The 14,637-nt window shown below is 37.1% G+C and overlaps 1 protein-coding gene across 1 annotated transcript; it reads right to left on the bottom strand.

The window, feature by feature from the left end:
• Positions 1-1,042: 1,042 nt before the first annotated feature.
• Positions 1,043-2,407, bottom strand: LOC115966893. Its single transcript, XM_031086032.1, has 3 exons — positions 1,802-2,407; positions 1,534-1,722; positions 1,043-1,391 (listed from the first exon to the last, which is right to left on the bottom strand). Exons 1-3 carry the CDS (start codon positions 2,341-2,343, stop codon positions 1,043-1,045), a joined length of 1,080 nt encoding a protein of 359 aa, XP_030941892.1. The 5' UTR covers positions 2,344-2,407.
• Between the last annotated feature and the right edge of the window lie 12,230 nt (positions 2,408-14,637).

The raw sequence follows: 14,637 nt of genomic DNA, 5'->3' as shown, positions 1-14,637 counted from the left end.
GTAACGTTCCAATCTGTCCACCTTCCCACCCCGCACAGCCAGCCCACCCCCCCGGCACCCAAAATGAGAAAAGAAGCCAGTGTAGGGTTTAACTTTCAATAGATCAGTTGCATTTGTGATTTATGTCTTTTCAGCGGAGGCCATAAATTTATATTCCCCATGTATTTCATTTAAATTTCATGGCTTTTGGCAGTATTATTCTCTGCCTTGTAGTTATCTCAATTAACAGCTGAACTAGTTTGGCCTCAAATGCTTTACTGGGTTGTGGTCACCCCAGCCAAATGGCTGTGTCATCCACCACCGCTACAGTGTACATTTCTCGAAAAGATTTCCCCACTCAGACGCCAATAAGTGGTGCCATTTTCACAAATTCCATTGCTTTTGTACCCGATGAGACTGTTGGAACAAAGGCAGAATCAGAAAGTTCCATTGAAGCTCCAAAAGAACCTCCGTCCTGGATTTCTGCTCTTAACATCGAAAGAGCTCTCCGTGGCATACGTAATCATTATCTGCCTCTTTAATAATTGATTTTGTATTTTACTTTCTACTTGGACAAACTTTTACCCTTTTTATGTTTATGGTTAACAGGATGATCAAAGAGCACTTATTAGTTTGTTCGTGCAAAATTTGAGCATCACATGAATTTTGTGTTTTTGAAACCTTAATGTTCTCTCATGATGCAATTATTTGATAAAATTCAATTTAGGATGCAACAATAACTGTGGATCACTATGGTATGCTTGGATGACAATGTGGATGTTCTCTTGAGCAGGTCCTAACTCAAATACTTTTTCGGTTAATATCAACTTTTTTTTGGGCAATCCAAATTGATAACTCTCTCTCCCTCTCTCTCACACTCATGTTTCTGAGTATACAGGTCAGAGTTGCATTAAGAAGCAAAGTTGAAGAATTAATGAAACACGAATTTTTACTAAAATGTTTGCTACAAATCAAACACTCAAAGCTGATGCTGATGAGTCTTATTCTTATAGTCCAAAATAGGATTCCAAATTCCAAAAAAGAAAAAAAAGAAAAGAAAAATTCATCGGAAGCTCTTTTGCAAGTTAGCGTATCTTTTTTCCATATCTTCTCGCAGCCGCTTGTTGCTTGTTTGTACTTCTTCACGCAATTTTTTATTACCTTTGAGCACTAGTTGCTGCGTTTGTTCAATATCTTGCTGCATTCTTTCAGTATCTTCAGCCAAACGGACCAGTTGTGTCCCCATGTCAGCAATGCTGCTGTGCATTTCCTCTGTGAGCTTCAGTAGCTTAGATGAATGTAGAGCCTCGTCCGTACTGCCCGGATAACATTCTGGTGCATCTTCCTTCTCTACCATAGCCCGGCCCTTGCAAATCCGACTCCCTGGATCAAAGTCCGAAATATTCTGAAACCTGCCACGGTACAAACATACGTACCAAAAAAAAAAAAAAATTCCTCAAAGAAAATCAAAACAGGTTAAAAGATTGTCCACCCTTTTTCTTCTTTTAATTTGAAGCATATATAGAAAAAGAAAGAAAGAGAAGAAATACATACATCATACAGCCATCGCCCTTGAACTTGGACCCACGGAGATCTTCTTTAGATGTGTCCTTCAAACTTGGACCCATGGAGATTTTCTTTAGTCCAGTGCTTGTCGGAATAGCCAGTGCATCATTTTTTGATGTTCCCGTTGCATTCTTGCAACTATGCCTCCCTTCGTCGAAGTCCTCGACGTTCTGAAACCTACCCCATATAAAACATACATAAATTATTAAAGCCTACAAGAAAATCAAATTAAACAAGATTGTCAAAGAAAACGTACAGGTGACATGAATGGCAATAGGTGCTTGGTTTGCCATTCACAGATACACCGAAAGACCACATGTGGCCTCCACACACTTGAAAAAATCCGCCCTCTACATTGCAGTTATCCACCTGGCAAGGCTGAGAATCTCTGTGAGCCTCATGAAGTCCATCGCCCTTGAACTTGGACCCACGGAGAACTTCTTTAGATGTGTCCTTCAAACTTGGACCCATGGAGATTTTCTTTACTCCAGTGCTCGTCGGAATAGCCAGTGCATCATTTTTTGATGTTCCCGTTGCCTTCTTGCAACTATCACCATCACCATCGATGCCTATTTCACGCGGGCGCGACTCGGTGACAATTTCGTTGACATCCTTCTTATCCAAGGAGATTGTGTTGGAGTTCGTCCCAACGTCAGTTGTCTTGGAATTAGTTGCACCGCTGCAACTTCCAACGTTTCTTCTTTTGGGAATAACAAGTCTGATTTTTGGAAGTTTCTCAATCTTGGAGGCAGCGTCATCTGCATTCTTCACCGACACCTTGGATGGATCATCTGACATGGTGGTGGCCGGTGGGGATGGTTTTCAAAGAACGGAAAGAAAGTACTTTTATGTTTTATCTAAAACTGAAAGCTGTGAGTTTAAGAGAAGGATGGTGCTATGCGTAGTGTGAGTGAGACTCTTTATATAGGCCTCGTGTGGTTAACTTATCAACCGACTCATCATAACTGAAAAATCTGTCAGCTCGTTTCTATCCTTTAGAATTAACTATTATTATTATCTATATATATATATATATACGAAACTTTTTATTTATATTTATTAGAAAGATTTTTTTAAAAAAAAATAATATTTAAATACACTTTTACCACATACTAAACACCCAACACATATCTCCATTTACAAATCTAATTACAAACACCATAGGCAGATACCAAAAACTAATTTAACCAAATCTAACTCAAATATCTAAATCTAAAACAATCCAACCAAGTGCATTTGAAGATGTTGATTCAGCATCAGCTAACTTTTTTTCCTTTTGAATTCCAATGTGCCTTTTACATTGCTTTCTGTGTGGTTATGTGCTCAATGCTCATTTTATATCTCAGTTGTTCTTTTTGTTCTTGCTCCTTTCCAATCGACCAAATATTGTTTTCCCTTCTTATTTTCTGTCTATCATGTCCCTTTTGTGAGGAATAAATATAGACATTTATAGATTCCGTTCAACCCCAACACTTATATACTGCACAAAGTAAATGTATCTTAGAAGGTTGATAAGAAACTATAAAATTTAAATAAATAAAAAATCATAAATGCATATAAACCACAAAGTTTGATCATAATCTACGGTAAACAATACACCAATTGTTTTATTTATTTATTTATTTTATGTTATACATAGATTCATGCGTTATTGAAAGTGTATGGGGAGTTGTAACAGCAGGGCAGAATATGAAATTGCAAAAAGTGTACCCATATCTCCTTGCAACCAAAATCTATTGCAAGTTGGACTACAAATTTGGTTATACAGAACAAAGTAAGTTTTCTTATACATTCACAAACTTATATGCTTCTAATTCAAGGAAAAAATTCAAGTAATTAAAACATAATTAAAAAAAGAATATAACAATAAAGAAATGTTAGATCCATATGGAAGTTTCCATACAAAAATAAAAAACCTTAAGTAATACATGAATATTAACAGAAGTTCAAAGTCCTATAAAAGCTCAAATCTCTTAAAACAGTACACCAATATAAGAAATTTGAGTGGTTTATTCTATCTAGGCACAAAGTTAAAAGTAACCTCCAACTTTTTATGGCTTATCCAGACCTTCAAATGCTTTAATATGTCTATAAGTCTCTCATCAAGCTCTTTGATCCATTCAACCACACCCTTTGATATTTCAAAATTAATATATGCCTGTCATTAAACAAATAAATGCATTATTACTACCAGTTTTCTCAAAAGTAACATACTCAACATGCTTTTAAAAAAATGCTAAAGCTTTATTACAATCTAGTCAGATTTGAATATTAGTAACCAAAAAAAAGGTTGTTGCATCTACAAAATTTTGATACATCAAGTGAAAAAATAAATCAAACAATAAGACGGCCCCTATATAGGGCACATAAATAAATGAAAGAAGGAATATATTCTGTAATCAGAAAACCAAAATATCAAACTGTGGTCTGTAATCAATCATAGAAACAAATATTGGAGTATAAAATCTAATCTCATTAGAAGATAAGTTTAATTCACTAATGCAAACCTGTATGCAAAAAAAAAAATAAATTCCAAGTTCAATACCACTGCCACCACCAAATCAGTAAAAATCTCCAATGTAAGATCACATTCACAGACCCACAATTTTTTTATGAATATACTTTCAAAAACACCGAGCCACCTCTAAATCAAACCCAAATTCACTAAGCTAACAATTCATTCTCAGTGACAAATTAAAAAATTTGTAAAAATTCATTCTCAGCATTCCTAGCTACTTGGTAACTAAGAGCTCATGCCGCCAAAAATCAGGAAAAAGAAATTTCTACAGGAAATTGATCCAATGGTTTCCTATAGACTAATTTTCATGTGAGAATAGCGAGTTTGTCATGTTGATAATTTCATCTTGCATGATGATAACTTCATCTTGTACTCTTCATGCATATTAAGTCCTAAAACACTTGTCACAACCGCTATAAAGCCATTTTTGGACAATTGATGCCTAGATGAAGATGTTCAGCATTATATTTGTGACAGATGAGAAATGCACAGTAATTGTGAGGAAAACACAATGATTCCATCAAAAGAGGGATTTTTCTTGGAACATAGTTTTCCCTCCAACTCACCATATGGCATTCAACTGATCATCCACATGTGATCAATTTAATAGTCAAGTTGGCTTAACATGTCATGTGATTAAAGTACATGTGGTTCATCATCTAAATGCCATGTAATTGGTTGGAGGAGATTTCTTCAAACCAATTTAAAGGAAAACTATTATTTTACTTGGAACCCTAATGTTTTGCTTTTAGCAACAGACCTTTGTATAGAGCACCTGGCAATTGAAACGGTGAGATACCAGCCCCATGAAATATGAATTGGCTATACTGATACCCAACAGAAATCTATAGCATCATGTCCATACACAAAATTCCAGTTTGCACCTCACAAAAGTGAAAAGTCTAATAATGTCGAGAGAATCTAGTTCCTGTTCATTAAAGAGCACATATTTAGCATTCACAAATCCAACCAAATGTATGGTTTGCTGCTTACAGAATCTAGTTATGGACATCAGATGCTGTTAGATTTCACATACGTTGTTGCAAAATGACTTGAAATATCTATATTCATAATAATATCATGTAAGATGCATTTCAATTTTATTCACTAATCATCAAGCCCTTTATATGTTAAGGAAGCAATATTGAGAAGCAAATTCAAAACACATTTTGGCAATTTAAGAAACTCTTTTTAGCAATTAAATAAGCTTTACACAACTATCTCTAGAAGCTTAATCTGTCAGAAAGCACCACAAATTGTTCCTATTCATTATAGAGTACATAATAGTTCCCCTAACTTTCAAATACATAATCTTAAAGGCAATTGTCATTCAATTTTATAGAGAAAAATATAGAAGGGTTCCAACTTGGGAGCCCTATAAGAATTAGAGTCTAAAAGTTCATTTTAAGATTAAGTTTCATATTCTTCCAAGAAGAGAAAAAATGATTATGAGGAGATAGAAATAGGGATTTACCAAAATTTCTATGGATTACACGGCCAAACTGTCATGGATTTCAATAATAATTTTTTCTATTTTGTCTACAAAGCAACTATATGGGAAATTAGGGAAAAAGGTAGCCAAACATTTTAGATTTTCTTTTTTCCTCTGTCTGTTGGTTTGGAATGGAACATGTAAACAGTTAAAAATTGAGCCAAATCATCAGAGAGAGTATCCGAAAGAGGGAAATTAACCACGCTATTCTGACCTTGTGTGTATGGAGTTGTAGAGAAGAAACGGAATAGGGCGAAAGAGCAGGTCTCAAATATTCATCCAAAGAGAAAATTATGAACCCTAGATTCGACAAAAACGAAAAAAAAAAAAAAAATCAAAGTAGATCTAAGCGATCTGGAATCTGATCGATTCGAAATTGGTACCTAGTTGAACTTGAGGGCGTGCATATGAAAATGTTAAACTGAAAAGCGAAGAGAAAAACTTAATTAAAATACCAAAATCAAAAACTATATATCAAAACCTAATCATAATTAATAAACAAACTTAAATCGAAGATAAAAACTCAACGATGAAAGAAATTAACGGACAGTTAGATGAAGAAATCTGACAGAAAAGTGAGAGACTTCTTTTCATTCTTGATTGCAAACCATGGAAATATGTCAATTGGCTTCTGTTTTTTCTTTTTCATCGGCAGGGAAAATCTTTTCTTTTGGCCGTTTGTGTTAACAAATGGAAAGAATGGATGATTGTGTGTTTTGGGTTTCAGTTTTTAGAGCGTGCAGTTTTTGATCTCTCAATCTCTCTCTCCTTCTGCTTTCTCTGCCTCTCTATTTCTCTATCTCTCGGTCTCTCTTTCTCCTTTTTTTCTCCGTGTAGCTATCTTCCTTTTTTTTCTGTCTTAAGCAGTTAATTTCCTTTTATACCAACAGGGGTTCCAAACAGTGTTTTAACGTAGCGAAAAATTATAATTTGTTGCTTTTAAACGGTGTTATAGCGTTGTCAAAACAATATAATGTATCGCTTTTTAAAGTTATACATGTCTGAATTTTAAGTAGGGACTTTTCCTATTTGTCATTATCTCCTTAATTCTAGGAACTCATTTTCTCTCGGCTTCTGCTATTATATATATATATAGATTACAATCAAGTTGGCCGGTACAACCGCCATAGTTATCCATTATTTTGTGCATTACTTTGAAGTATGTTATCTCTAACAAACATTATTTTGTTTTACATCTATTTTCTGATAGCACTTCTACTCCCATATGTTGCATTCTTCATCTACTACTTCATCTTAGTCAATGTTTATTGTTCTTTCTTTTGGTGGTAGGTTGAGCCTCCCGATCATTCTTTCTGTTTATTATCTTGTGATTACCTGTTTAAGCTAATCCTTTACTCCCCCGTTATCTTCTTCTTCTTGTCTTTGTTTTTAGCCCAAAGTTTGTTGTAGATGTGTACTGTAGAGAAGAGTAAGTCCAGTTCTGTGTCTACCTGTTGCCCAGTAAGTCTTAAGTACCGAGGTTGAGTGATTGAACCTGAGCCAAACAGTAATTCCCGTGTAGCTAGGAGGGCGTTAAGGGTATGAGCAGGAAGGTTCGTGTGTTTCAACAATAGGGAAAAGCGGCAGTAAGTAGTGACAGTATTCACAGAAGGCATCAGTATCCTTGTACACCCTGTTTCAGATCTAAGGTTAGATCCAGAAATTGGAAGATAGAAGTAGTCTAGGTTATAATTGATTTCTTAGGCTTTCAATCCAGGATGATGAATAGGATGTTTAGAAGGAGTGATTCATCCACCAGCATTAGATCTAGCAGTACAAACCTTCCTAAGATTCCACAAGAAGATGGAACAATTAACTCGGAGTCGTTCCAGCTCTCAAATCTAGATCAGAAGTTAGGAGATTGGAACATACCCAAAGTTCCCACAACCCAGGTCTATAAGTCATCATCGTGGTCCTTGAAAAAGACTTTCAAAACCGACTACCATGTTAGGACTATAGAACAAATCTACAGCATCAGCAAGGAGTATGAAACATGCTACTTGTTATCCCCTACAGCAGTGAAAGCTCACAGGGAAAAACATCATAAATTCCTCCACATAGGACTTGTCCAAGTAGGAGTAAAACCGTTGATCAGGGAAGGGTTGAACAACTCAATTCTTATGGCCTTTAGAGACATTCGTCTTCTTAGATTTGATGACAGTATTCTAGGCACCATGGAATCCAGTTTGAGTGGCAGACCAGTTCACTTTGACTGTTTCCCTAATCTCACTGTATCACTTGACAACGCTCACATCCTGAAGGTCCTCACCCTTAACATCAAAACCCATGGAACCCTTATGTTACATGGCACCAGACAACTTGCTCTTATATACAGAGTGTATTATATGTGCATGAGGACAAACATGTCCATCCAGGCAATAGATAAGAGAAAGGCAGGAGAAACCACTCTTATCCAAACCCCAGACGTTAGATCCACAGTTTAGGTACCCAGAACCCTGAAGTGGTCTGAAGTCACTTTCCTAGCACATTGGACAATTGATAATGAGAACTATCAATTGCAGATCCAAAATCCGGTGAGAAACCCAGATCTAGATTTTGTCCACCAGTTAGCCGATGGAACGATTAGACTAAGCTTTGACTAGTCTAGGTTTAGATCACCCTTAGAGTATGATGAACCCAAGCCCAGATCTTCGATAAATCTGTACGAGGAACCAAGGTCTAGATCCGTAGATCTATGCCAACCTTTTAGGCAGCCAACTATCCAACTTAGAGATAGACCTGCATCCCAGTGTAGTTCGTCTAGAACACGAGCTCCCTTTCCCACATTTAGAAGAGACTTAGGTCCATAGTTTCAAGGTGTCAAAGACCACTCCCAAGTTAGTACCCCTTGTTACACAGCCAAACAAGACTCAATTGCTGATCAAGAAGAAGACAGCACTAGTCAGGACAGTCTTAAGCCTCCCTCACCATCAGGAACTGATATGAGAAATCCTATTTAGCAAGAAACTGAATATGACTATCAGCTCTTAATGTTGACAAAAGAGTTCACCCCTGATATGGACGCTCTTGAAAAGGATTTCAACTCTGAAAGGAATAGAGCCAAAAGAGAAGCCTATAGAGCCAACCATACTAGAGAACATAAACTTGAAGTTTTGGAGAAATGGAAGTTATTCATGAAAGAGGTATCAAGTGATTATCCTTTCTTTGAATACTTTGAGAAACATTTCAAATGGCATAAGAAGTCTTGTGTCATTTCCAAGACCAACTGGAAGTTACTCCCCAAAAAGGATGCACCAAGTACTAGCAAACCAGAAATTGTTAGGTCTAGCCATCCTCCCCAAGAAGCCCTACTCTTTAACCACCGTGGTAGTGATGCTATTGCCTCCCCTTTTAAGTGTGCAACAACCCCAGAAGAAAAGGTTGTCAAGAAGGTGATAGAGCAAAACAGCTATACCAACCAGTGTTTAGGAGTCATTGGAAAACAACTTGATAGGATAGAGGATAGGATTGACAATAAGGTTCTCCTTCAGCCAGGAATGAATAGCAAACCAATCCAGACTCTAGAAAAACCCTTGGTCAAGCTCCCCACAACTAGACAAGCTAGTCTCAGACCTAAGGACCAAATAGCCTTAGAAATAGTTGCCCAAAAACTTGAGGAATTTGTGAAGAAGGAACCAGTCACCCTTTCACCAGATACCACCTTAACCAGTAGGGAACAACCTAGAGATAACCGGCTTATCACCCTAGAAGCACACACAGCCTCTAGCAGTTCTAGCAGAACCTCCTCAGAAATTGAAAAGGAGATATAACACCTAGAAGACCAATTTCGAGGATTACAGGTTAATAGGCTTTACCAACCTAAGGTAAACCCAACCAGCCTTACCAAGAATTGGTATCCCAGACCTACACCCCCTAACCTCCAGTATGAGGAAATGTCCACACAGTTCACATTGTCTAGTGGTAAACTCTATGAATGGAACATAGATGGTTTATCCGAACAAGAAATCCTAAACAAAATCCAGCATATAACCATGGTAGCCAATAATTACCTAAATGATGGCATCCAAAATACAGAGGTTGTAGAGCTCATAGTTTTAGGATTCACTGGAAAGCTGTTAGTCTGGTGGAATAACTATTTAACAGAAGCTTCCAAGGAAGATATTAAACATGCTGTCTAAAAAGATGAGGATGAGAACCTTATCTTTGACGAATGCATAGGAAGAGGTATTCCCGATGGAGTCAATACCCTGATCTATACGATCATGAAATACTTCATAGGTAAACCCAGCAATATCACATCTAGGATTTACGACTAGTTGAGTAACCTTAGATGTAAGAACCTTGGAGAATACCGGTGGTATGAGGATGTATTCACCACCCGTGTCATGCATAGAAGCGATTGTAACTCTCCATTTTGGAAGGAGAAGTTCATCAATGGCTTACCCACATTGTTTGGACAGAAGGTCAAAGAAACTCTTCCTAGCCCCTTAGGTGTCATAGATTATGATAGCCTAACCTATGGAGACATCTCAAGCACAATCCAAAATGAAGGAATGAAGATGCGTAGAGATCTCAAAATCCAGAGTCAAGCCAACAAGAGCAAAGCCAAGTACGAAATAGGGAATTTCTGTACCCAATATGGCTTACCTTCAATCATCCCCAAAAGGAAATCCAAACATAGAGAAGAAGAACCCTCTGAAAAATCCCATAGGAAGGAAACAACCTCCAAACATTATAGAAAAAAGAAGTTCAAAACTAATGATTTCTATAAGAAAGGCAAATCCAAATCCACAAGAGAATTCATACCTAAAACATCAGGAACATGTTTTAAGTGTGGGAAGAAATGTCATTTCCAGAAAGAGTGTAGAGCTAAGGCCAAAACCCTTATCAATACCCTCATTAGTGATCGAACCAGTAAAGAAGAAATCTTCAAACTATTAGAACTCGACCGCCCAAGTAGTGAGTCTAGTGAAGAAGAGAAACACCAGCTGTTTAGGACTTCCTCTGAAACCTCTACGGTATCTTCGAACTCCTCTAGTGACACAGATGAAATCCTAGCCTGCCAAGATAGTTGCTGTAGAAACAAGACTATCAAAGTCCTTTCTAAGCAAGAAGAACTGCTCTTAGATCTCATAGAACAGATCAAAGACCCAGTTGAGAAATCTCAGAGACTTAGTGAGTTCCACAAAACCCTAGTCAAGGAAGCCAGTACATCCAAACCTAGGTTTCAGGAACCCAAAGTTGATTTGGAGAAAATCTACAATAGGTTTACCAAATCCAAGAAAGAGATAACCATCCAAGATCTCCAGAAAGAGATTAAGGATACCAAATCAGAAGTGAGAAACCTTAGGCAAGAGTTAGTCATCCTTAGGGTTGATCACGGTCTCATGGACCAAAGAGTCAAACATTTGGAAAACACTTCTCATCAAGGCAATGAGGACAAAATCTCATTACAGAACCCTTCAGATGAAGAAGATGATGAAACAGTTAACCCTACTGCATATATGGGACCTGAACCATCCAATAGATCGTTTTTGCAAACCATCAGTAGAATTAACTTCCAGAAATGGCACTCCAAAGTCAGGATTGTCATAAGCAGAGATTTTGAATTTGAGGTAGTAGACCTAATAGATTCAGGCGCTGATCTCAACTGCATTCAAGGAGGAATCATCCCCTTTAAATACTTCCAGAAAACCAAAGAACGGTTAACTTCTGCAAGTGGAGGAAAAATGCAGATTGAATTCAAAATCCCAAAAGCACATGTTTGCCAAGACAATGCGTGTTTCAAAACCACCTTTGTTCTTGTCAAGAATATGACAGATAGGGTCATCTTAGGAAACCCATTCATGTGTCTGTTGTATCCTTTCATCATGGATAGTGAAGGAATCACTACCCATCCCTTTGGCCAACCAGTAAAGTTTAAGTTTCTTAAGAACCCTGAACCAAGAGAGATTGAATATCTCCAAGAAGTTTTTGTTTCTAAAAATCTTAACCTCATCAATGCCAAAACCTCCTCATATTGTCCAAATCAAGCCAAGAACCTTGATCAAATTGTACCATCCATCATATTTAATAATTCTGTGAGTCCCAGTCAACCTCATAAATTATCATCTCATCACATTGCATATAAAAGAATTTGTTCAATGACATCTCACGATTTTAACAAAAATGCTTTTGAAAACAACCATTTTGTTGATACAGGAATGTCTTCTTCAAATTCTAAGAAAAACAAAGGAAAGGCACCTATACAGGGATTTCCTCAGAAAATGCATGAAGGCGCTTCTTCTGGACAAGAACCCAGAAAAGCAACATCCCTTCAAAATATGTATCCAACAGCAGTTACATATTCTAGTGGTTATATGGCTATTACTCTTCAAGAAGTAAAAAACAAGGCTTTGCAATTTAGCAATGGAATGTATACGGATCTCCCACCCTCCATTAAATTCATCCTTGATAACCTTTAGAGAGCTTTTACCCAAAATCACTGTAACCTTTTCCAAAGAACCCTTAAAGCACTAGAATTACACCTAGTTGAGCATGAGGCAGGAAATGCAATTCTCACTAGTCAACTCTTTGGCAAAGAGGATATCCATTCAATGGATAAAATGACTATTATGGGTACCGATTATGCTAGGTTAAGTCTTAAGACTCAAAACCAGCTAAGAGGTGTTGTTGCCAACTTACCTTCCGATATACAAGTACCTATTTTGGGAAGTAAGGCAATGTCTGAATCACATGACCAATGGTTCAAACATTTCAAAATGATGGTCACCACCCATTTCCCGGTTTATGGTGAAGAATCAAATGACATTGAAATTGACTTCATCCGTTCAGCCAGGAATGAATATTTTGGAAGCAGTCACAGGGTTTATGAAAAGAAACATCCTTTTCTCGGTCTAATAGTCAACTATGAAGACGAGGCAGATGATGAAGATAGAGATCCAAGCTGGCTTTCAAGAATGTTTGAATATGGCTTCATTAAGTTCATCAAGCTAACAAGCCATAGTCAAATCAGCCAATTCCCACAAATAATCTAACAGGTTGTTGCAAAGATCAAAAGTCCATTTGTATCCATCAGATGCTGGAGCACTCTCCCACAATGGGACGGTAAAAATTGGATGTCAGTGCAACTTGCTCACCACCTTGCACTCATCAACGGGTACACTCACAATGGCCCTTGGTATGAAGGAGACTCCTACCTATCCTATGATGACCCATTTGCTCTCGCAGAATGTTGGAAAAACTACTTCAATAATGAACTCCGCAATGTCACTGGCGAATTACGGGAAAATTATCATCTTGTAGGAAATACTGGCCGGATCACCATATTCACTACTAGACCATATTCAGAAGCCTTTACAACCCAGAGGCTTGACTATGTTGATCCCAGTCAACTCATAACACAGAATGCAGACTATGAGCCTCTCCTATATTGCGGGTTTTGTAATCTGTTTGACAAATACCATGAACATGACTGCGATTATAATGGGCCTGAATGGGATCCCTATGACGGGTATCCATCTAGTACTTCTGACTAAGAAAGTCTGAGCAGTCCCAGAAGTGGTTCCCGGATGCTCTAGAACAGCTCCAGAAGCCCTAGAATAACTCAAGAACCACCTTTGCACTTGGTTACTATTCCAGAATAGTACTCGCACCAGCAAGGTTGCCGACAAGCTACTATTCACTGCAAAGTTCCAGAACACTATGCAGAGTTACTATTCTAAAAAGCAAGGGGACAAAACACTGTTCATAAACAGTGACCAGTTACTGTTCACTCAACAGTGCCCTGATAGAATCATTAAAGTTACTATTTACTTTCGGCTGAAAAGATATTCACCTGATAATAAAAGCAGTTTACCTTCCGTGATTTCCGCAATCTCCTGAACGGATCCAAGGCTTCCTCCAACTATAAAAGGAACCCTTTGCTTCAGTCTTCAGCAGGTTCAGTTTGTAGGCTTAGTTCCTCACTACCTCAGAGGTCCAGTTTCACTTTGTACTAGAAATACATTGTAAACCTAAATGGCTCTCTTCTCATTCCCCCTAGTTTACACTTGTACTAGAACTACATTTGTAACCTATTTAAGCTTCCGCACTGAGACTGTCCATCTGAACGGTACTCTCTCCCCCTGTGTGTAACTTACCCCCATATATATATATATATATATATATATATAAAACCGAAACCTCTGCTCGCACCACAATTTTCCACGTTAGCACAATATTTAAAAAATAAAAATAAAAATAAAAACATTATAACTCCTCAAAATCCTAACAACCTTACCCCTCTCTCAAGTTAAGAAATATAAAGCCACGGTTTCTGCAAACTCTCTCTCTCCAAACGTAAATATCAAATGCAACTCCTTTAATTTCTCTTTGTATTTTTGAGGCTTCTATAGAGTTATAGTGGGTTATGTTGATTTTGTTTTTTGTGTGTGTGTGTGTGTGTGTGTATAGATGGTCATAATACTTCGGTATTCCAAGAGAAGTTTGTGTTTTCGTTAATTGAAGGCCTTAGAGAGACAACAATATAGAAGACGATTTCAGTGGCAGTGGAAAGTAATTACTTTGTCTCATATTTTTGTTTTTTGAATTGATTTTATGTGCTTTTTAGACCCTTTTGGATCAATTTTGTTAATTGGGTGTTTTTTTTTTTTTTTTTGAAAGGGTCTAATTGGGGAAGGTTCTTTCAAAGGGTTACGATGACCGCACTTGGTGTCTGTATACTAATAGTGGGGGGTAAGTGCTATAAATTACTAACCCTTTTAAGTGTATAATCTGTTTCTAAAATTTAAGTGGATGGAGGGGTTTAAGTTTGCTCAAATTAATAGAATCTTCACATGTTCTTGTAGTGGAAAGGCTTTGATAGTTTTATTGAGTTTATTCAAAGTCCTGATATATTAATAAGTTTGGATTATATATTAACACAATCAAATTAAATTCGTTGCTACCCGTAGAATACTGTGTGAAGAAGTTGTTACAATGCTCAAATTTTAACTTCATTTTTGTTCACCATTGAATAATCATATAATCAATTTCCAATTCAGTGTTCAAGAGTTAAACCAAAATTCTAACTGCGCTATCATAAAATATTATTATCAGTATGAATCTTATGGAGTTATAG

This window comes from Quercus lobata, chromosome 11, assembly GCF_001633185.2.
Source record: "Quercus lobata isolate SW786 chromosome 11, ValleyOak3.0 Primary Assembly, whole genome shotgun sequence".
NCBI lineage: Eukaryota > Viridiplantae > Streptophyta > Magnoliopsida > Fagales > Fagaceae > Quercus > Quercus lobata.
The sequence above is the reverse complement of the archived record's forward strand: the minus strand, read 5'-3'. Positions and strand labels throughout refer to the sequence as shown.